The sequence below is a fragment of the Bos grunniens genome, chromosome 8 (genome assembly GCF_055505025.1).
Source record: "Bos grunniens cultivar Pamir isolate PY7600 chromosome 8, Bosgru_T2T1.0, whole genome shotgun sequence".
In the NCBI taxonomy this organism is placed as follows: domain Eukaryota; kingdom Metazoa; phylum Chordata; class Mammalia; order Artiodactyla; family Bovidae; genus Bos; species Bos grunniens.
This window is the reverse complement of record NC_141172.1, coordinates 77,193,188-77,215,402: the sequence shown is the minus strand read 5'-3', so window position 1 is coordinate 77,215,402 and position 22,215 is coordinate 77,193,188. Positions and strand designations below refer to the sequence as shown.

The following is a 22,215-nucleotide window of genomic DNA, read 5'->3' as shown; positions in this document are numbered from 1 at the left end:
AGAGAGAGCCAGAATACCAGCAGGATTAAAGGTTTCAGCAAGAGTGCCAGAGTGCATAATTTTCTGACTGTCAATTGAAACACTTAGCATTCCTGTGTTTCATGTCGAAGCAGGAAGGAAGGAGAGAGGATGCAACAGAAAGTCCCCATTCTCGGGTGGGCACTACAGTCTCTGGTTGGAAGAACTACTACAAAAGTGGAACTGTCAACCATGTTTGAGACTTAGGTAGAAAAAGCCAAACCTCAACTACGTCCCATTACTTATTAACTAAGCAATCTCTGACAGAACAACTAAACAGTTCTGTGCCTTGGTTTCCTCTTCTGTAAAATGTGTCTAACTATAGGACCTCCCTGAGAGGGTTATTATAAAGATTAAACTCATCACTAGAACAAGGGCTTAAAATAGTCCTTGGAATGCTGTGAAGACTGACATGACTGTTAGAAAATATTATAACTTATTACTCGGAAAAAAAATCAAGACATTACTTATACAAAATAGACATGTCAAGAGATATTCATTGTATAGTGTTCAAAGAATATACAATGACTCAGACTTCAGTTCAGTTCAGTTCAGTCACTCAGTCATGTCTGACTCTTTGAGACCGCACGGACTGCAGCACACCAGGCCTCCCTGTCCATCACCAGCTCCCGGAGCTTGCTCAAACTCATGTCCATTGAGTCAGTGATGCCATCCAAATATCTCATCCTCTGTCAACCCCTTCTCCTCCCACCTTCAATCTTTCCCAGTGTCAGAGTATTTTCCAATGAGTTGGTTCTTCACATCAGGTGGCCTAGGTATTGGAGTTTCAGCATCAGTCCTTCCAATGAATGTTCAGGACTAATTTCCTTTAGGATTGACTGGTTGGATCTCCTTGCAGTCCAAGGGACTCTCGAGGGTCTTCTCCAACACCACAGTTCAAAAGCATCAATTCTTTGGTGCTCAGCTTTCTTTATGGTCCAATTCTCACATCCATACTGGAAAAACCATAGCTTTGACTAGATGAACCTTTGTTAGCAAAGTAATGTCTCTGCTTTTAAATATGCTGTCTAGGTTGGTCATAACTTTTCTTCCAAGGAGCAAGTGTCTTTTAATTTCATGGCTGCAGTCACCATCTGCAGTGATTTCAGAGCCCAATAAGGAAAGTCTGTCACTGTTTCCATTGTTTCCCCCTCTATTTGCCATGAAGTGATGGGACTGGATGCCATGATCTTAGTTTTCTGAATATTGAGTTTTAAGCCAACTTTTTCACTCTCCTCTTTCACTTTGATCAAGAGGCTCTTTAGTTCTTTGCTTCCTGCCGTAAGTGTGGTGTCATCTGCATATTTGAGGTTATTGATATTTCTCCCAGCAATCTTGATTCCAGCTTGTGCTTCATCCAGCCCGGTATTTCGCATGATGTACTCTGCATATAAGTTAAATAAGCAGGATGACAATATACAGCCTTGACATACTCCTTTCCCAATTTGGAACCACTCTGTTGTTCCATATCTAGTTCTAACTGTTGCTTCTTGACCTGCATACAGATTTCTCAGGAGGCAGGTCAGGAGGTCTGGTATTCCCATCTCTTGAAGAATTTTCCAGTTTATTGTGATCCACACAATCAAAGGCTTCGGAGTAGTCAATAAAGCAGAAGTAGATGCTTCTGGAACTCTCTTGCTTTTTTGATGATCCAACGGATGTTGGCAATCTGATCTCTGGTTTCTCTGCCTTTTCTAAATCCAACTTGAGCATCTGGAAGTTCACGGTTCATGTACTACTGAGGCCTGGCTTGGAGAATTTTGAGCATTACTTTGCTAGCATGTGAAATGAGTGCAATTGTGCAGTAGTTTTAACATTCTTTGGCATTGCCTTTCTTTGGAATTGGAATGAAAACTGACCTTTTCCAGTCCTGTGGCCACTGCTGAGTTTTCAAATTTGCTGGCATATTGACTCAGACTTAGCATTCAAGTAAGATTTGATCAGCCTGCTTTATGCACTATGTAATGAAAACGCTAGGTGGCGTCTTGAAGGACATCAAGGAGCTGGCAATGGCACCCCACTCCAGTACTCTTGCCTGGAAAATCCCATGGACGGAGGAGCCTGTTAGGCTGCAATCCATGGGGTCGATAAGAGTCGGACACGACTGAGCGACTTCACTTTCACTTTTCACTTTCATGCATTGGAGAAGGAAATGGCAGCCCACTCCAGTGTTCTTGCCTGGAGAATCCCAGGGACGGGGGAGCCTGGTGGGCTGCCATCTATGGGGTCACACAGAGTCAGACACGACTAAGGTGACTTAGCATAGCAAGGAGCTCCAGTCTTTTCTTTCTCAGTGCAGAAAGAATTCAATGAAAGGCATGATTTATTAGAATAGGATGTTTATGAGTTTTACAAGCAGACAGGCAAGAAGGTGCCACGCCCTGAGAAACTAGTGGGCTACAGTCTTATAAACAAAGGAAAAGTGCAGAGAGGGAAAAAACCATGTTCTTCCTCATTCTTAAGTAGACCCCATGCTTCCATCATCAGCTTCTCCTCCATGCTTGGCAGAGGAGATTTTGTCCCCACCAGGTCAAGCCAAGACTGTCATGGCACTACGGAAAATTATTTCAGATCTCAGTACAATGAGGGTCTTTCACTTTGAAGTGTCACCTTTTCATAAATTATTGTTTTTATGTGTGCAGAGAGCATGTTACTGAACTCGCTGAGCAGGATGTGGGTCTCATGCCACCATTGTTTTGTTGTTTTGGGGAATGTCTTGTACTTCCGTTGCAGGGTTTGTTGCTAAGCTAGCTCACTTGGTTTTATGCTTAAGCAAATCTGCTTTCCTGAGTAATCATTAACTTACAGGAGTCTCCCTTTTTTTTTTTTTCCTATTTGCAATCCCTTAGCGTGAAGGCAATGGCAACCCACTCCAGTACTCTTGCCTGGCAAATTCCATGGAGGGAGGAGCCTAGTAGGCTGCAGTCCATGGGGTCTCTAGGAGTCAGACACGACTGAGCGACTTCACTTTCACTTTTCACTTTCATGCATTGGAGAAGGAAATGGCAACCCACTCCAGTGGTCTTGCCTGGAGAATTCCAGGGACGGGGGAGCCTGGTGGGCTGCCATCTCTGGGATCACACAGAGTCGGACACAACTGAGGCAACTTAGCAGCAGCAGCAGCAACAGTGTGATTTGCTATTTAATCACCTACTTTGTCCCTTTATTCTGTCCCTATCAATAAGGTATATATATTCAAGTTTAGTACAATTGTTGAAGTCCTCAGCATTTTCCTCCATTTTAAGGATTTTTATCCCTACTTTGAAGTTCTGTGTGTACAAACAGTTCTTTACTGACTTTATCCTTGTTTGCCTTTTAGGTTGGATGGGTAATGCTAGTGACTATGGGAACATCTCCTGTTGAATCTGTAGTAGCTTCTGGCAATATATTTATTGGACAGGTAAGTTGTAAAATCAAAAAAAGAAAACATCTGCTAAAATGGATACTCTTTCCAGAAAGAGAAAAAAAAATTTTTTTAATGACAGTGTTATTTCCTTTACTGTAGGAGAAAGGTATCAAGATAAGGAACCCTCAATATTAATAATGTGTAGACTCCAAGGGTAGAGAGAGAGAGAGAGACAGAGAGAGAGCGCTCTTCTAAGAGAGTCCATGCCTAGTGTGGAATTTGGGTTCTTGGAAATTTATGGAGAGGAAGAAAAACTGAATAATTTTATCAAAGCATAGGGCTTCTCATGCATAGATTCTCAACAAATCTTTTCTGAATTAACTGAGTTGTTGAGGTTTCTGACCCACCCATCAAAGGCTAGCAGCTCATCTACTCAAGTGGAGTTCACCATTCGTCTTGAAGCTGCAAATATGTAACAGGCAGCCTCTCATTCTTTAGTACTAATATAAAGCTTGTGGCAATGAAAGAGACCAAGAAAGGCTTTCCCCCAAGAACCATGCAGCCATATCAGTACTTAAGCTCATTCTCAATTTATCTGAACCGTCCAACAGTCTCTTTGCTGAGCCTAAAGAAAAATGCTGATGAGCAAAAGCATTTTCATCTTCCTTATCTATCACATACATTTTTGCCTGAAGTCCATTTAAACAGAGAAATATGTTGCCAAGGGACATCTCTCAAAATGGCAGCATTCCTAAGGGGTATATAAGTAAGAAATCCTCATCACTTAGGATACATAACTGCAGGCAGAATGGAATCACACACCAAGGAAACCAGGTATGAATACTTGCTAGCATGGCTATGCAAGGAAACTGAATTTGAAGCAAAAATCAAGTCACCCCGAAAAACACATGGCCCCAATTAAAAGGCTTACAATTGCTCCAGGCGGCTGAGCCTTCTGATTGGTAAGCCTAGCTTACTAGCCTAGAGCAGAGCTCTTTCCCTAGTAGTTGAAATTATTATAATTATAGCCATAAAATCCCTCAGGACTAATTAGGGCACCATCTTGAGCTGATTACTCCTACCTGCAGGGTAAGAGGGCTCATGTACTGAGTTTCTATTTAGTCCATAAATTGAAGCTCAACACACTCAATCTTATAGAACAATTAGAAATAATTAGGGGAAAATTGTAAAATTGCACACATGCTCCTGTGGTGCTCAATTTGATACTTAATATGTACTTAATATGCTAAAAGTACAGCTGTTATTTATGGAGAGTCCCACACTGTAGGCCACCTGCCCTCCTTAATGGAACTCAAGCCTTTACAACTATATTCTAATTGATGCCTTTCCATGCAAGTAGGGGTAGTTCTCTGATTTTCAGTTAGGGAAAGGCCCATGGGCACCGGTCCTTGTTATTGCTGGTATTTTTTAATACTTGTGTCTTTGTTTCCCTATGGTATCAGCAAAGAGGTTAGGGTATGTTGAGATGAAGCTGGGAGATGGGAAGTCACAGAGGTTTGGGAATCATAGTTTCCAAGGCCAGGCCACTGGATAGAGTTACTTGGCCCATGGTTGTCCAACCTTAGAAAAGAGTACCAAGTCATCAGAGTCCAATCCTAGGGTAGGCAGGAGCCTTACATAAACTGGCCTTACGAACTTCACACATGACTCTGTATATACACTGCCCTAGAGTCCAAAAGACCCAGACATTGATGGTATAGGTTCATAAACATGAACACTCATCAGAACCACCAGCAAGTTCATTAAAACACTGCTGCTGGACCCAGCCCTAGAGTTTTCCATTAAGTAATTCTGAGAACTTATGGGTCTAACAAATTCCTGGGTCAAGCTGATGGAACTGGCCTGAAGTCCACTCTTAGAAATTCTGCTGTAGAGAATGGAATTTTGAGTAGTAGCCTCTCCTCCTCAGGGAACGTTTAATCTGGTCGCTTTGTATTTCCAGACCGAGTCTCCTCTGCTGGTCCGACCGTATTTACCATATGTCACCAAGTCTGAACTCCACGCGATCATGACCGCTGGGTTCTCTACCATTGCTGGAAGTGTCTTAGGTGCATACATCTCTTTTGGGGTAAGAATGTTTCAGGCTTAACTTATGGAAAAATTCAATCTTCTTTTTTTCTTTACTATTGTTATTTCGGTTCTTTCCTTTACTACTGCTGCCAGATAAGGAGGCAAAAAGAGTATCCCTTTTTTCTGTATAGATGGTCACAGTTCTTTTGGCATTTGAATAGAGTGACCCCAAGGAGCTTTGGTGTTTCACGTTCATATCCCAGGCACCTAAACATGAACTATATCCAACCATACCAGAATGAAATCTGGTATTTCAATCATAACCTCATATTATGAGGTTACTTCGGGTGAAAATTTAAATATGTAAAAAAAAAAATTTAACTATTACAGACACTAGTTAAAGGCCATCTAGGTCAGGCCTTAGCAAACTCTGGCCCAGGGGCAAATTTAGATCACTTTGGTTTTTTTTTTTTTTTAATAACTACAGTTTAATTGGAAGCCAGCTATTCGTGTTCATTATCTAAGCAGCTTTTATGATACAGAGTTGAGTAGTTGTGGCCCCAAAAGCCAAAACTATTTACCCTTTACAAAAAGCTTTTTCTGACTCCTGGCTTACAGCAGAGATTCTCAAAACCTACTTCACATTAGAATCACCTGGGATTTTTAAAAAGCTTTTGAAAGCCCTAATGCCCAGGTCCATACCCCAGAGTAATTCATCCAGAATCTCTTGGGATGAGACCCAGGCATCAATATTATTTTTCAGTCCTCAGATTTCATTGTATAGCCCAGTTTGAGAGCCGTTGGTCTATGGGATGGGGCTGAAGAATGTTATGGTAACCGGTGCACATGCCTCGAGCACAGAGCTTACAGCCTCCAGTGGAAAAATGGAATAACATAGCAGTTGCGTGGTCCAGCTGATGAGGAATTCACATAAGATAGGCAAGTTTCAATCCAGGACTTCATCCAAATCTTACAGAGCCAATCAGTGGGAAGAAGAAAGACAAAAAGGGTAGAGACCTCAGGAACAGCAGTTTGACTCATGCCCCAGATGGATCGCTATATGAATTCTGCCTACAAAACTGTGCTGGATGGAATGGGAGTAGGGAGGGAGGAGCAGATTCTATAATTCTGGAAACACAGGGAAGAGAATCCAGAAACAGGAAGAGGTTGTGGGAGGGAAAGGGAAAGAGTTTAAGCAGAACTGCAGTGAGGAAAACAAAAACAACTTACAGATTAAAGGGACTCTGAATAAACGGATATTATGTAGAGGCACAAAGGACATCAGGAAAGCAAAAGGAAAATGGAGAGGGTGTATGCATGCCTGCGCCCCAGATACCCATCAACTAAATTGAGGACATAATGAAATAGCTTTAGGGGCTATTTGAACATTTGAAAGAACAACAGAGAGGTAGAGTTATCGTCTTAGAAAGTTCCTAAACACAGGATTAATTCTCTTCTGAAATGGTCAAATTTTGGTTTGTGCTTCTCCAAAAGATTTGGTCAATTGATGCCATCTCCCTTCTCTCAAGTTGATGCCCAGGATATGACTATTGAGCTTTTCCAAGCCTCCAAAGAAACACTGATTTCTGGCACAGAATCAATGCCTGCCCATCACCTCCCTTGTAAGGCATTTGGGTCATTCATTCTAAACACAACAGAAAAGCTAAACCTTAAACTGGTCTTTCTCTTGAAATCACAGGTTTCATCCTCTCACTTGTTAACTGCTTCAGTTATGTCTGCACCTGCGGCATTGGCTATTTCTAAACTTTTTTGGCCTGAGACAGAAACACCTAAAATAAACCTCAAGAATGCCATGAAAATGGAAAGTGGGTAAGTGGAACAAGTTCACCTAGTTAATAGTTAATTACTACAAAAGTAGGAGGCTGGGGGTGGGGGAGGGGAGTTTTGCTGCAAATTCGAAGTGCAGCAAAAATTTTATTATCAGAGAACACAGTGAATTAAAGTGAATTTAATTTCACATAACTATGTAGACTCTATCCAAAATATCTTCTTTCAACACTCAAGGAAGTCTTTCCTAACTACCGGTACCTAAATGTCAATGCATTTCCTTGACTGTTCATTGTAGGCATTTCATTTAATTAACTTTTTTTTAGATTGAAGTATAGTTGGTTTATTTTTCTGGGCTCCAAAATTACTACAGATGGTGACTGCAGCCATGAAATTAAAAGATGCTTACTCCTTGGAAGGAAAGTTATGACCAACCTAGATAGCATATTGAAAAGCAGAGACATTACTTTGCCAACAAAGGTTCGTCTAGTTAAGGCTATGGTTTCTCCTGTGGTCATGTATGGATGTGGGAGTTGGACTGTGAAGAAGGCTGAGCACTGAAGAATTGATGCTTTTGAACTGTGGTGTTGGAAAAGACTCTTGGGAGTCCCTTGGACTGCAAGGAGATCCAACCGGTCCATTCTGAAGGAGATCAGCCCTGGGATTTCTTTGGAAGGAATGATGCTAAAGCTGAAACTCCAGTACTTTGGCCACCTCATGCGAAGAGTTGACTCATTGGAAAAGACTCTGATGCTGGGAGGGATTGGGGGCAGGAGGAGAAGGGGACAAGAGAGGATGAGATGGCTGGATGGCATCACTGACTCGATGGACGTGAGTCTGGGTGAACTCCGGGAGTTGGTGATGGACAGGGAGGCCTGGCGTGCTGCGATTCATGGGGTCACAAAGAGTCAGACACGACTGAGTGACTGATCTGATCTGATCTGATAGTTGGTTTGTGATATTATATTAGGTTCAGGTGAATAGATCATTAATTTTAAATATCATATAGAGTTCATTGTGGCTCCCCTGGTAGCTCAGCGGTTAAGGATCCACCTACAATTCAGGAGACACAGGAGACATGGGTTTGATCCCTGGGTCAGGAAGATCCCCTGGAGAAGGAAATGGCAACCCACCCCAGTATTCTTGCCAGGAAAATCCCAGAGGACAGAGGAGCATGGCAGGCTGCAGTCCACAGGGTCACAAAGAGTCAGACGCAACTGACCAACTGAACCCACACATAGGCTTCACTGGGCCATGATTTAAGACTGTTGGAAAATCATAGGATCACCATTTCCAGAAGTTTCTTATATAATAGGGATGATGAGATGTGATATTAGTTTTCCTAACCCCTCTTAGGTTCATTTACTTTTTGCTCTTTTTGAAAGAAAGAGAAAGGGGTGGAAAAAAAATAAGGAATTTAGGGTGTTCAAAAGTATGTCATTATATAACGGAATTTATCAACCAATATGTTTCTGAGATTCATCCATTGTTTGTATGTAGAGAATCATAACCATGAGTGGAAAACCAAGTTGCCAAAGTATCTATATGGAATATGTGGATTTCACTTATAAATAGCTAGCAAATGTGTAAACTAACACAATGTATTATTCAGGGGAAAGAAAATTAAAAAGGGAATCTTTTTTTTATTTTATTTTATTTTTAAACTTTACAATATTGTATTAGTTTTGCCAAATATTGAAATGAATCCACCACAGGTATACCTGTGTTCCCCATCCTGAACCCTCCTCCCTCCTCCCTCCCCATACCCTCCCTCTGGGTCGTCCCAGTGCACCAGCCCCAAGCATCCAGTATCATGCATCGAACCTGGACTGGCGACTCGTTTCATACATGATATTATACGTGTTTCAATGCCATTCTCCCAAATCTCCCCACCCTCTCCCTCTCCCACAGAGTCCATAAGACGGATCTATACATCAGTGTCTCTTTTGCTGTCTCGTACACAGGGTTATTGTTACCATCTTTCTAAATTCCATATATATGCGTTAGTATACTGTATTGGTGTTTTTCTTTCTGGCTTACTTCACTCTGTATAATAGGTTCCAGTTTCATCCATCTCATTAGAACTGATTCAAATGTATTCTTTTTAATGGCTGAGTAATACTCCATTGTGTATATGTACCACAGCTTTCTTATCCATTCATCTGCTGATGGGCATCTAGGTTGCTTCCATGTCCTGGCTATTACAAACAGTGCTGCGATGAACATTGGGGTGCACGTGTCTCTTTCCCTTCTGGTTTCCTCAGTGTGTATGCCCGGCAGTGGGATTGCTGGATCATAAGGCAGTTCTATTTCCAGTTTTTTAAGGAATCTCCACACTGTTCTCCATAGTGGCTATACTAGTTTGCATTCCCACCAACAGTGTAATAGAGTTCTAAAAAGGGAATCTTAAGCAAATCCTAGTGGGCCAAGTACCTCTGAGATTAGAGAGAAGAAGATGTGATTAACGAGGGAGTGCTCAAAGCTGTTGTGACATTCCATTTCTTAAAAGAGATGATGGATGCGACACAGACCTTCCTTGAATTGTTACTTCTTATACTGTGAACTCCCGGGTGAACTCCAGGAGTTGGTGATGGACAGGGAGGCCTGGCATGCTGTGATTCATGGGGTTGCAAAGAGTCAGACACGACTGGGCGACTGAACTGACTGACTGATACTGTGAATATTTTATAAATATTCTCTGGAAGCCATCAAATATAATTGTTTAAACCTATAATATTTTATTCTTTTTTGTTATAAACTATTTATTTATTATATTAATTATTAATATATTAATAAATATAATACAATATATATTAATTAATTGTATTAATTATTATAATTTTTTTATTATAAATTATTTCCCCAAATTAAAAGAGTGACACTCATATGCCCATCACCTACTCTCAAAAACTAAATCCTTTCATGATTTCGTGGTGAGTATTTCAGCCAGGACATGGGTTTGTCTCTCCATTCAAATGAGTTTGTCTCTCCATTCAAATGAGCTCCGATTATGCCATTTCTACACCTATGATGTCCATCCACTGACAATCCTTTAGTAATTCTGGAATTGCTATTTTTTGATAAAGTGATTCAAGGAATCTCCTAGAAGCTGCAACACAGGGAGCATCCTCATCCATTTCCCTGGTGGCGAACATTGCCGTGAATTTGATTGCCTTCCTAGCTCTGCTGTCTTTTATGAATTCAGCCCTGTCCTGGTTGGGAAACATGTTTGACTACCCACAACTGAGTTTTGAGGTACAATTCTATCATATTCCTCCTCCTTTTCATTTCTGCCAATCTTTGTTAAAAATAAAGCTGGTTTATGAATTGTCTATAATATACTCTAACTGGCTATAGTGCACTCTTCTACCATGTACAGACTTACCAGGAACCCCCCAACTTCCCACCCCTCTCTCCTCCTTCCCCCAACACATTCATTCCTGACTCCTTCCCCCAAATCCTACCTTACTTCAAATGACCAGTTTCAACCTTTACTTCTAAAGAATAAAGAGAGGCTAGAGGAGGCACAGGGATTTCTTTGCCTAAGGACACAGAGGGGATGGGAACAATCTGGTCATAGGCATGAGACCCAAAAACTGGAAGCAAATCACTGCTCTAATGAGGTCTTCTTTTTTTTTTTTTTTTTTGTAGGTAATATGCTCCTACATCTTCATGCCCTTTGCCTTCATGATGGGAGTAGACTGGCAAGATAGCTTTATGGTTGCCAAACTCATAGGTTATAAGACATTCTTCAATGAATTTGTGGCTTATCAGCAACTCTCAAAGTTGATCTCTTTAAGGCAAGTGGGTGGACCCAAATTTGTGGATGGTGTGCAGCAGTACATGTCGGTGAGTACATTTCCTTCCCGATATACTTCAACACATACATACATTCATCAAATAGCTGCTGGTGCCTCTGTGTGCCAGGTACCATGCCAGGTATTTGGGGTACATCAGAGAAGAAAACAGGCCCCAAATCTTTGACTTCACAATCGGGCTACGTTGAGTTAATCACAGGGCATGCATGTGCACATGTGTGTATGTGATTGTGTGTAGAAAGAAACACGGCTAATCTTTACCACTATGATCATTTACTTTTGAGCCACTATCAGTGCAAGTCCATGAGCTGGGATTATAGCCAATAGCTCAACTGATAAAGAATCCATCTGCAATGCAGAAGACCCCGGTTCAATTCCTGGGTTGGGAAGATCTGCTGAAGAAGGGATAGGCTACCGACTCCAGTATTCTTGGACTTCCCTGGTGGCTCAGCTGGCAAAGAATCTGCCTGCAATGCAGGAGATCTGGGTTTGATCCCTGGGTTGGGAAGATCCCCTGGGAAAAGGGAATGGCTACCCACTCCAGTATTCTGGCCTGGAGAATTCTGTGGACTATATAGTCCATGGGGTTGCAAAGAGTCAGACACAACTACGTGACTTTCACTTTCACTTCACTTTCACATCAGATATTTATGGAATGTCTTCTTTGAGCACTGTGCTGTGGATGGCTGCCACAGTGTTAAATGAGTGATAAAGCCTCTGTTCTCATGGGACTCGTCATCTAATGATCATGAAGTTCTCTTTCTTCCTGTTTAAGAAACTGTTTGATCTCTGAGAAACTGCCCAAGTGCCGCCTAGTGCCTATATTAAAGAGGCAGTGAGACACAACAACTATCCTCCAAGTGAATGAGGGAAGACAAAAAGCTCAGGCCCTATAATTATGGCACGATTTCAGGTCCATAGCCTGCAAGGAGATGCTCATGTCTACTTGGCCTTGAATGGGATGAGGGAATCCAGGTGAGGCTGTTATCTCAGCCATATTTGCAGCTGAGTCTCCAGCTTCTACTTTTCTGAAGAACAGAATTGTCACACATGGAAACTCTAAGGGAAATGGCGAACATTTCCTACCACCATTACTCATCAAAACAATCTGCTTGGAATTAACGTCCTAGGCACATATTTGGCTTTAAAGGGAAAGGGAAGGAAAAGCATGCTGTTCAAGGTTCTGAGACTGCCCACCTCTGACCATCTCTCCCAGCCTCCCAAACACCAAACACGCAGATTACTCCCACGTGTTACACAAATATAACAGCATACTCCAGGGAAGTATTGATTTGTATTTATGGTCAGGGGCATTTTGACCCACACATCTGAGATGAACAATAACTCTGCAGGTCTCCTGTTTCTCAGTGTTCATTCTTCAACTGACCACACAATGGAGCTTGGCCAAACATCCTCATCATTTGGATGCCACCACAAACTAGCTGGCTTCCCTGCCAAAAGTAAAGAATAGGCTACATTAAGTGAAATGTTTTCCATCCCCTACTGCCGGTTGCCTGGAAAAAGTAGTTTTGTTATTAAGCAAAGTGAGCTCTCAGTTCTGGCTGTACTAAGCAGGTTTGTGAACAGGTTATTAAGAGGATAGAAATAGAACAGTAAAGCTGATGTGGGTTGGGAGTGAGCCCAACCAGGGGCAGACTCACAGGAGGATATTTGGAGATAGGAACTCAATGGCTTTTGCTATTGTTGAGTCACAAAGGGGAAAGCATTTTGTTTTTCCAAATGTCTTATTTCCAGTCAACCAAATGGGGACGAGTTCTTACAATTTCTGTTTACCAACCAACAAGTGGTGGGAGCATCCCACCATCTCTTGGAAAAGGTACAATGTGACTAAAGCATACAACCTGGGTCCGTAAGGCAAAAACACAGTGTTATCCATTGAAGTATGCACACTGATGACCTTCATCTAAGTGTTCAGAATGCATATGTACAGATGGCCAACTGACACATGGAAAGATGCCCATCACTAATTATTAGAGAAATGAAAATCAAACTGCAATGAGCACAATCGCACATCAGTCAGAAGGACCATCATTAAAGTCTACAAATAACAAATGCTAGAGAGGGAATGGAGAAAAGGGAGCCCTCCTACACCGTCGGTTGGAATGTAAATTGGTACAGCCACTATGGAAAATAGTATGGAGGTTCCTTGAGAGCTCAGTTGGTAAAGAATCCACCCACAATGCAGGAGACCCCAGTTTGATTCCTGGTCAGGAAGATCTGCTGGAGAAGGGATAGGTTACCCACTCCAGTATTCTTGGGCTTCCCTTGTGGCTCAGCTGGTAAACAATCTGCCTGCAATGCAGGAGACCTGGGTTCGATCCCTAGGTTGGGAAGATCCCCTGGAGAAGGGAGAGGCTACCCACTCCAGTATTCTGGCCTGGAGAATTCCATGGACTGTATAGTCCATGGGGTCGCAAAAAGTCAGACATGACTGAGAGACTTTCACTTTCACTTTTCCTCAAAAAACTAAAACTAGAGTGACCATATGATCCAACAATCCCATTCCTGGGAATATACTCAGAGAAAAGTGTAACCCCAGTGTTCATAGCAACACTATTTACAATAGCCAAGACATGGAAGCAATCTAAATGTCCATCAATGGATGAATGGATAAAGAAGATACGGTACATATACACAATAGAATACAACTTAGCCATAAAAAATAATAAAATAATGTCATTTAGAGCAACGTAGATGAACCTATTATCATACTAAGTAAAGTAAGTCAGAAAGAGAAAGACAAATACCATATGATATCACTTATATCTAAGTGAAATCTAAAATATAACACAAATGAAATTATTTATGAAGCAGACACAGAGTCACAGACATGAAAAACAAACTTACAGTTACCAAAGGGGAAAGAGAAAAGAAGGGATAAATTAGGTTTGGTACTGGCAGATTAAAACTACTATACATAAAGTAGATAAACAATAAGGTCCTACTGTATAGACCAGCAAACTAAATTTATACCCTGTAATAAACCATAATGGAAAAGAATACATATTTGTATATAATAAATATATATATATATATATATATATCTGAATCATTTTGCTGAGCAGAAGAAACTAACAAAACAGTGTAAATCAAATATACTTCAGTTTAAAAAAAAAAAAAGAGGAATGCATATGTAGCACGTTACCCCCAGAATGAGCCCTTTATCACTCCATCATTTTCACCATCTTCTTTTTCTTAGAATAAAGATAATACTTTCCATGTTTGTTTGTTTACACATAAAACGTACCATGGTACAGAACTCAAAAGGTACAAGAGGTGTACAGGGAAAGGAAGTCATCCTCCCTATTTCTCTACGATTCCGCTCCTCTCCACATTTCGCATCATGCTCTCTGCTGTTAGCAATGCTCTTTGCCCTTGGCAATGTATCTTGGATGCCTGTGACACAATATGAGCACATCATAACTTATTTCAACCAGTCCCTCGTTGATGAGCACTATTACAGTTTTTTAGCTATTAGAAGTAATGCTGCAATGACTTTCCTTGTACCTGTGGCATCTTTGATCCAGTACAAGGAGAGCTGAAAGAACTATTATTAATTTCCTAGTACAGTGCAGCTCTTTCTATCACATAACTCTTGGGCAAAGGCTAAGTGGAATCATCCCAGCCTCCTTTTCCTCTTATTATAAGACCCTACATGGCCACATCTGTGTCCCTTCTTCCCCTAGATCCTCAGAAATGAGGAGGGAATCTTAAGCACTTTTTGCCATCTCCTTCCCCATGGCCTCTTAACAAGCTTGCCTATTTTTGAAGCCAATTGAACTAAATGAAAAAGCAATAGACTGAGCAGGGGACAAGAATGAGCTTTTCCGCAAACAGTGGACCGCCCAAATACTTGAAATATTTTTTTTTTCCTGTCTGCATGATGATGGAGAATATCAACAAAGGAGTTCTCAGAAATTGTGAAAGAGAAGAGGAGCTTTATAATCAACAAAAAAACTTACCATTACCACTTGAACCTTGAACATGAGCTTTTAAAAATTCAGTTAGTGAAAAAAAAAAAAAAAAGAGGAAAAAAAAAAAAGGCACTGCTACTTTTGATAGAGCGTTAGCCTGGTTTGTTCTTCAAAACAAATCATAGATTTTTCAGGATTTTGGTAAAGAAAATTATTGCCTTGGTCATGTGGGCGCCTTTGCCAGTTTGGCTGTGTCTCTGGTGAACAACTGAGCCCACTGCATCTTCCAAGCCTCCCACAGTCAGCTGCTCAATCTGAGGAAGATTATCTGGACTGAGCAGCATGTCTTATCCATTGGAACAGAGGAGGAGGGTCATGCTCATGCTTCCAAGAATCCACCTGCCATCTTCTCATCTTTCCCTGTAAAAAGACTATTCACTCTCCTAGTACCTAATATTCCTATAATCGGGTCAGAGCTGAGGAAAAAAGAAAGGCAAGCGCACACACAGATAGCGGAAAGGAACCTCTCTGCTATCTGTGAACTTCCTTTTTGCTAAGATAATTCCTTTTCACTGAAGTATAATTTACATACTAAAAAAGGCCTATATTTTGATAAACCTGTCACCTTTGTAACCACGCCCACAGTCAAGATAATGAACATTTCCACCACACTTAGGAAACTTCCCTTGGCCAGTTGTCAACAACACCTCATCCCACCCCAACCCAGTCCCAGGAAACCAGTGATCTTTCTCTCACTATAAATCATTTTTGCTTGTTCTAGAATTTCGTATAAATGGATTCAGGATTCATATTGTTGCATGTGTTCGTTTTTTCCTTTCTATTGTAGAGTAGTATCCTATTTTATGGATATCCACACTTTATTTATCCATCTGGCTATTGAAGGACATTTGAGTTGTTTCCAGCTTGGGGCTATTATGAATAAAGCTGCTTTAAATACTCATGTACAATCTCCTTATAGGCATATGCTTTTATTTCTCCTGGGAACATTCCTAGGAGTGGTATTAGTGCTCATACAGGCTCTTATGTTAATTCAATTACAAAAAAACCTGCTAGGTATGTTCATATTTTACGAACAGGCTGTGCCACTTTACATTCCCACTAACAGTGTATAAGAATTCCCATTGCTCCACATCCTTGCCAACACTTCATGTTGTTCATCTTTTTTTGCCGTTTTAATGGATGCATAGTGATAGTTTATTGTTTTCATTTAATTTTCATTTTCCTGGTGACAATTGATGTCAAACATCTTCTTCTGTGCTTATTGTGGCCACTTGCATATCTTTCATGAAATCTTTTTATCTGTTTTTTATTGGGTGCTTGTCTTCTTAATGAGTTATAGCATTTCTTTATACATTCTGAATAAGTCCTCTGTCAAATAAATGTAATGTGAGTATTTTCTAGAACCAATTTTGTATCATCAGCAGCTAATACTTTGCCTGACACAATATAAAAGTTATCATTGAGCAGAAAATAGCATTTGTAGAGGCCAAGACTACCAATCTAAGAACTTCATGAAGTCTCTGAACCCACACAGCCCCTTTTCCTTCCTCAAAATTCAGGGGGAGATGGAAAAAACAACAGGTGTTTGACACCATACACTGTACATTTACCTGTCAATAGTGATTTCATAGTCAGAATTGGAAGCCCAGTTAGGATATCAGATTTACTAAACTAGGTCACATCATGTATACATCTGTGTGTTTATGCTTATTTCCAGATGCGTTCTGAGGCAATCTCCACTTATGCTCTCTGTGGCTTTGCCAATTTTGGTTCCCTGGGAATAGTGATCGGCGGACTCAGTAAGTGAAAAGAATATTCTTCACCAACAGATACAGTGTAAACGTGCTTCTGATCTCCATGTTGCTCTGTAACATTATTTGTGTTAGAAAAAGAGACACTGCAACAGCAGTTAATTCTTTGGGGCCTATTTTTGCCCCCGCTCTGCAATGTACTTTTCCTATGTGTGTCCTGGCTAACATCAGGAGTGAGTTCAGTCCCTCAGTCGTGTCCGACTCTTTGCAACCCTATGAATCGCAGCACGCCAGGCCTCCCTGTCCATCACCAACTCTCGGAGTTCACTGAGACTCACGTCCATCAAGTCAGTGATACCATTCAGCCATCTCATCCTCTGTCGTCCCCTTCTGCTCCTGCCCCCAATCCCTCCCAGCATCAGAGTCTTTTCCAATGAGTCAACTCTTCGCATGAGGTAGCCAAAGTACTGGAGTTTCAGCTTTAGCATCATTCCTTCCAAAGAAATCCCAGGGCTGATCTCCTTCAGAATGGACTGGTTGGATCTCCTTGTAGTCCAAGGGACTCTTCTCCAACACCACAGTTCAAAAGCATCAATTCTTTGGTGCTCAGCTTTCTTCACAGTCCAACTCTCACATCCATACATGACCACTGGAAAAACCATGGCGTTGACTAGATGGACCTTTGTTGGCAAAGTAATGTCTCTGCTTTTCAACATGCTATCTAGGTTGGTCATAACTTTTCTTCCAAGGAGTAAGCGTCTTTTAATTTCAATGGCTGCAGTCACCATCTGCAGTGATTTTGGAGCCCAGAAAAATAAAGTCTGACACGGTTTCCACTGTTTCCCCATCTATTTGCCATGAAGTGATGGGACTGGATGCCATGATTTTCGTTTTCTGAATGTTGAGCTTTAAGCCAACTTTTTCACTCTCCACTTTCACTTTCATCAAGAGGCTTTTGAGTTCCTCTTCACTTTCTGCCATAAGGGTGGTGTCATCTGCATATCTGAGGTTATTGATATTTCTCCCGGCAATCTTGATTCCAGCTTGTGCTCCTTGTACAGATATTATTACCCCACTCAAAGATGACAAATACATTTCACTTTGCATGCCAATTCCAGTAGATTTTTAATGACCACCTGGAGAAGGATTCTGAGGGCCAGTGGAAGTTCAATGGGAAAATGCTGTGATTAATTAATTCTGTGCCACCATAGGCAAAGAAGGGGATGGTGAGAGATGAGTTGCAGATATTTGGGATCCCTCCTTGCAACCCATTTACCTTGCCATGCCCTTAACACACTGTGAGGTCTCCTACGCCAGAGAAACTTCTCTGGGTGTGGAGCTCATCACTTAGTTCTTGAATCTTGAATTTTCCCACTCAGTTTACAAAAGGAAAAGAAAAGTCAGCTGACCTGAGACTCCAGCCCTAGAACTCTCAGAGGCAAAGAATTTGGAATTTAAATCAATATCCTCAACATTAACCTTTCATACTTTCTTTCACGTTCCCCAGCTTCCATGGCTCCTTCAAGAAAGCGTGACATCACCGCAGGAGCAATGAGAGCTCTGATTGCGGGGACCATCGCCTGCTTCCTGACAGCCTGCATCGCAGGTATTATATTGTGTTGTTTGTGTCCTGTCTCCCTGCACTCACAGGATGGCAACATTGGGGGGACAGTGCCCACCACTTACATACACACCATATGTTGCTGTAGAGAGCTGAGAGGCAGAGCTGCTCTTAAGCATACTGTGATGTGAAAAGTGTGGAGCATGGTGGAGAAGTCAAGAATAGAAGAAGAGTTCGGTGACATCATTAATTAAATAAATGGCACTCTGTTCCACTTCTAGGCATGCTTACCAACACTCCTGTAGACATCAACTGCCACCACATTTTGGAGAATGCCTTCAACTCCGGCTTAGTCAGAAATACAACCAACGTCGTATCTTGTTGCCAGGGTCTACTGAGCAGGTATTGTACTTTTGATGATAACTTCTTTATAGTCATCATTAATAATAAAAATACCGTCCACTTATTATAACTTCATAACTCTTCATAACCCTGCGTGGCAGTTCTAACCACCTTTCATCTTTTTATTTATTTATGACTATACTGGTTCTTTTTTGCTGAGTGTGGGCTTTCTCCAGGTGCAGCCAGCAGGGGCTACTCTTTGTTGTGGCATTGTGGTGCATGGGCTCCTCACTGCAGTGACTTCTCACTGTGGATCATAGGTTTTAGGTACCTAGGCTTCTGTAGTCGAGGCACACTAGATTCTAGAGTGCAGGCTCAGTGGTTGTGGCACACAGGCTTAGTTGCTCCACAGCATGTGGAATCTTCCTGGACTAGGGACCGAACCCATGTCCCTTACATTGGTAGGTGGATTCTAAACCACTGGACCACCAGGGGATCCCAAAACACCTCCATCTTGACTTTTCTCAACTAAGACTAGAAACCATAACACTAACCAATGCTGCTCAAACATTTTAATATGCCCCCAGCTGTGTATTAGGCACTGTATGAATTAGCTCAGTTAAACCTTGCAACCACTGTATAAGTTGGGCACTATTGCTTTTTTAAGCATTAGATAAAATTAGGGCTTGGAGAAACTATGTCACTTACTGAAGCAAAATGAGTGCAAGCAAGAGTAAGATAGAAGGAGCCAAGAAAATTTGAGTCTTTCTACCCAGACCCTTATCTAAGACCCTAGTACTAGTTACTAGGTACTGCCTCCCTTTCAAAAGTATCGAGCAATGCAGACTACCCTGACAGCATGCTGGTGATGAGCCTCTGTGGATGAGGGGCCATCAGTGACTCATGCCAGCCCTCCAATCTTGTACAGTTTCTATCTTCAAAATCAGTATCACCACTCCATCTGCCCTTCTTAAGGTGCAAGTTTTGGGGGTTTTTTAAAATATAATTTTATTTATTTATTTTTGGCTGTGCTGGACTTTGGCTGTGGCATGGGTCTTTCTCTAGTTGCAGTGAGCAGGGGTGACTCTCCGGTTGCAGTGCATGGGCTTCTCATTTCAGTGGCCTCTCTTCTTGCAGAGCATCAACTCTAGGGCACGTGGGCTTCAGTAGTTGAGGCTCCCAGGCTCTAGAGCTCAGATTCAGTAGCTGTGGTGTATGGGGTTAGCTGGTCTGCAGCACGTAGGATTCTCCGAGCCCAGGGATCAAACCTATGTCTCCTGCATTGGCGGGAGGATTCCTTTCCACTGAGCCACCAGGGAAGCCCCATGTGCAAGTGTTTTATAAAGATTGACTCTATCTTTTATTTGTTTACTCTGGAGGAAATAAGGGGAGTCTTTCAGGCCAAACAGGGTTTAAGAGCCAAAACTACTTTATCCTTAACCCACCCTAACCAGAATGTTAGGCTTCCCTGGTAGCTCAGATGGTAAAGAATCTGCCTGCAATGTGGCAGACCCAGGTTCAATCCCTGGGTTGGAAAGATTTCCTGGAAAAGGGTATCGCAATTCACTCCAGTATTCATGCCTGCAGAACTGCATAGACAGAGGAGCCTGGTGGGCTACAGTCCTTAGGATTACAGAGTCAGACACCACTGAGTGATGAACACTAACACTAACTGGAATGTGAGGGAAGAAATAGGCTTCCTACCCTGTGCTATGTCTCATGTGTCATCTTCTGTTCATCTTCTATTTCTGTCTTTGAAGTCTCAACTAACTGTTTTATTCTCCTTTGCTCCAGCGCTGTTGTCAAGGGTCCTGGTGAGGTCATCCCAACCGGAAACCATAGCCTATATTCTTTGAAGAACTGCTGCAACTTGTTGAATACACCAACACTGAACTGCAGTTGGATTCCTAACGTACTTTGAGTCCAGCCACTCCTCCAACAGAACTCTTAAGTACAGGTGCTGAATTTTCTGCTTTGAGGAGAGTGGGGAGAAACAAGCTATTTCCACAGATCAATACTTCTGTCATGGAGTTTCAACTTTAAAGAAGAAAACCAGGAGTGAATGCTTCAGGTCTATAGCATCTTCTTCCTCCCCTTTCTTCTCCTCCCCACTACTGAGAATTACTTATTTTGGTGTCCCAAAGTGACATGTTGGAGACAATGCAAAGATGCTTTTTAGTGAAATGTTCATCACCAATGATCTTAATGGCATAAAGACCACATTATATGAGGAAACACAAATACTAATGACTGGATTAAATGGGCTTCACCCAAAAGAAAGAATGTGAGAAAGGTTTTGGAATACCTTAAGTAATTTATTTGTGTTTTCATTTTTGTCCAGACACAAGAGTAATTTTTTAAATCCATGTGTAAATAGTTGATTTGTATGTGTTGTGTGTGTATGTGTAGTGGTGATGAAGTGGGAACATAAATGGTATTTGCATGTCCTTTCCCTCTGTTCTATATGTTCTGGTGTCAGCCTTCATAAAAGCCTATGGCACAGTATGTAAGAGATGCCAGTTATTCATATGTTGGTTCTCCTCTGTTTACTATGACTATTATTTTTCTCTCTCACTCTTTTTTCTCTTTTTAACTCTTTGCATTTCTCTACTCTGTTTTATTCCTGAGAGTTAAAGTCTCCCCCTTTTCAAATTCAAAAATTAATATTCATTTTTAATAAAAAGTGGCAAAAGTGGCAAAAAGTACCCCTTTCTCTCCATCCTATTCACTCCAGTCTCTTTCCAGTACCACACTCGGAAATTATTGTTAATGGGCTAGTACTGAGGGAGGAAGATATTATTTCTAAGTCATGTGATGAGAATAGATAGTAAGGGGGTAAGGATCAGGCAAATGACCTGGTGAGCACTTGAGGCTTGCTGCCTCCAGAAATCTTATCAATACTGTGTGAACTTTGTGAGTGGTGCTGGGCTAGGTGGAAGTTTCCCTTTTCCCAGTAAAGCTATTCAGTCGAAGGTTTTGGTAGACAGTGATGACTTCACTCTTCTTTGGCAGATGTAGATACTAGAGAGCTATTTATTCCTCATAGTATATCCTCCACCCACCCGTAGTCTTCTGAAATGGCAAAGATGGAGTGTCTTTGTGTTTCCTGTGTGTTTCCTTGGCTGTCGCCCAAGGTCACCCAGCGCTGTTTTGCACTCACCCAGCATAGAAAGTTGCTGTCAGTCTATGCACCCTGACCTTGTTTCAAGCCAAGGCTGTGAAATGAAGAATTTTGCATTCTGTCTTATCTGTGCCTGGAATGCGAAGTCTCCACCCTTCTTTCTGAGTCTATCTTCACACTGATACAGTTTTCATTAACCTGAAAGTCCTTTTTCAAATACAGTATTGTGAGTCCAGATATGAATGTTTCCTAATCTCAATAAAGAGGGACATTTACTGCTTCTTATTCTCCTTATTATTTTCCACTGATTTGCAAACAGAGAAGGGGTCAGAAGTGGCATTTCTCTCTCCAATCCAGAAGCTGTGGTTACAAACAAATTCTCTGACACCACAGAAGCCTTAGGGTCACAGCTAAGAATAGATTGGAGTCATGAAATATGGAAATTTTTCTTGATTTTTCTTTCCATTGATAAAATCAGCACAT

The 22,215-nt window shown here is 41.5% G+C and overlaps 1 protein-coding gene across 3 annotated transcripts in view; it reads left to right on the top strand.

Moving 5' to 3' along the window:
- SLC28A3 (solute carrier family 28 member 3) overlaps positions 1-22,012 on the top strand; it is a 77,190-nt gene extending 55,178 nt beyond the window's left edge. For all 3 annotated transcript variants that reach the window (XM_086416838.1, XM_086416839.1, XM_086416837.1), the window contains 9 exons: positions 3,338-3,418; positions 5,328-5,453; positions 7,095-7,225; positions 10,270-10,438; positions 10,835-11,032; positions 16,675-16,756; positions 18,216-18,314; positions 18,551-18,671; positions 20,406-22,012. In XM_086416838.1, the coding sequence (XP_086272964.1) occupies positions 3,338-3,418; positions 5,328-5,453; positions 7,095-7,225; positions 10,270-10,438; positions 10,835-11,032; positions 16,675-16,756; positions 18,216-18,314; positions 18,551-18,671; positions 20,406-20,532 (1,134 nt within the window). In that variant the 3' untranslated portion in view covers positions 20,533-22,012. The remainder of the gene's footprint in view (positions 1-3,337; positions 3,419-5,327; positions 5,454-7,094; positions 7,226-10,269; positions 10,439-10,834; positions 11,033-16,674; positions 16,757-18,215; positions 18,315-18,550; positions 18,672-20,405) is intronic.
- The last annotated feature ends 203 nt before the right edge of the window (positions 22,013-22,215 follow it).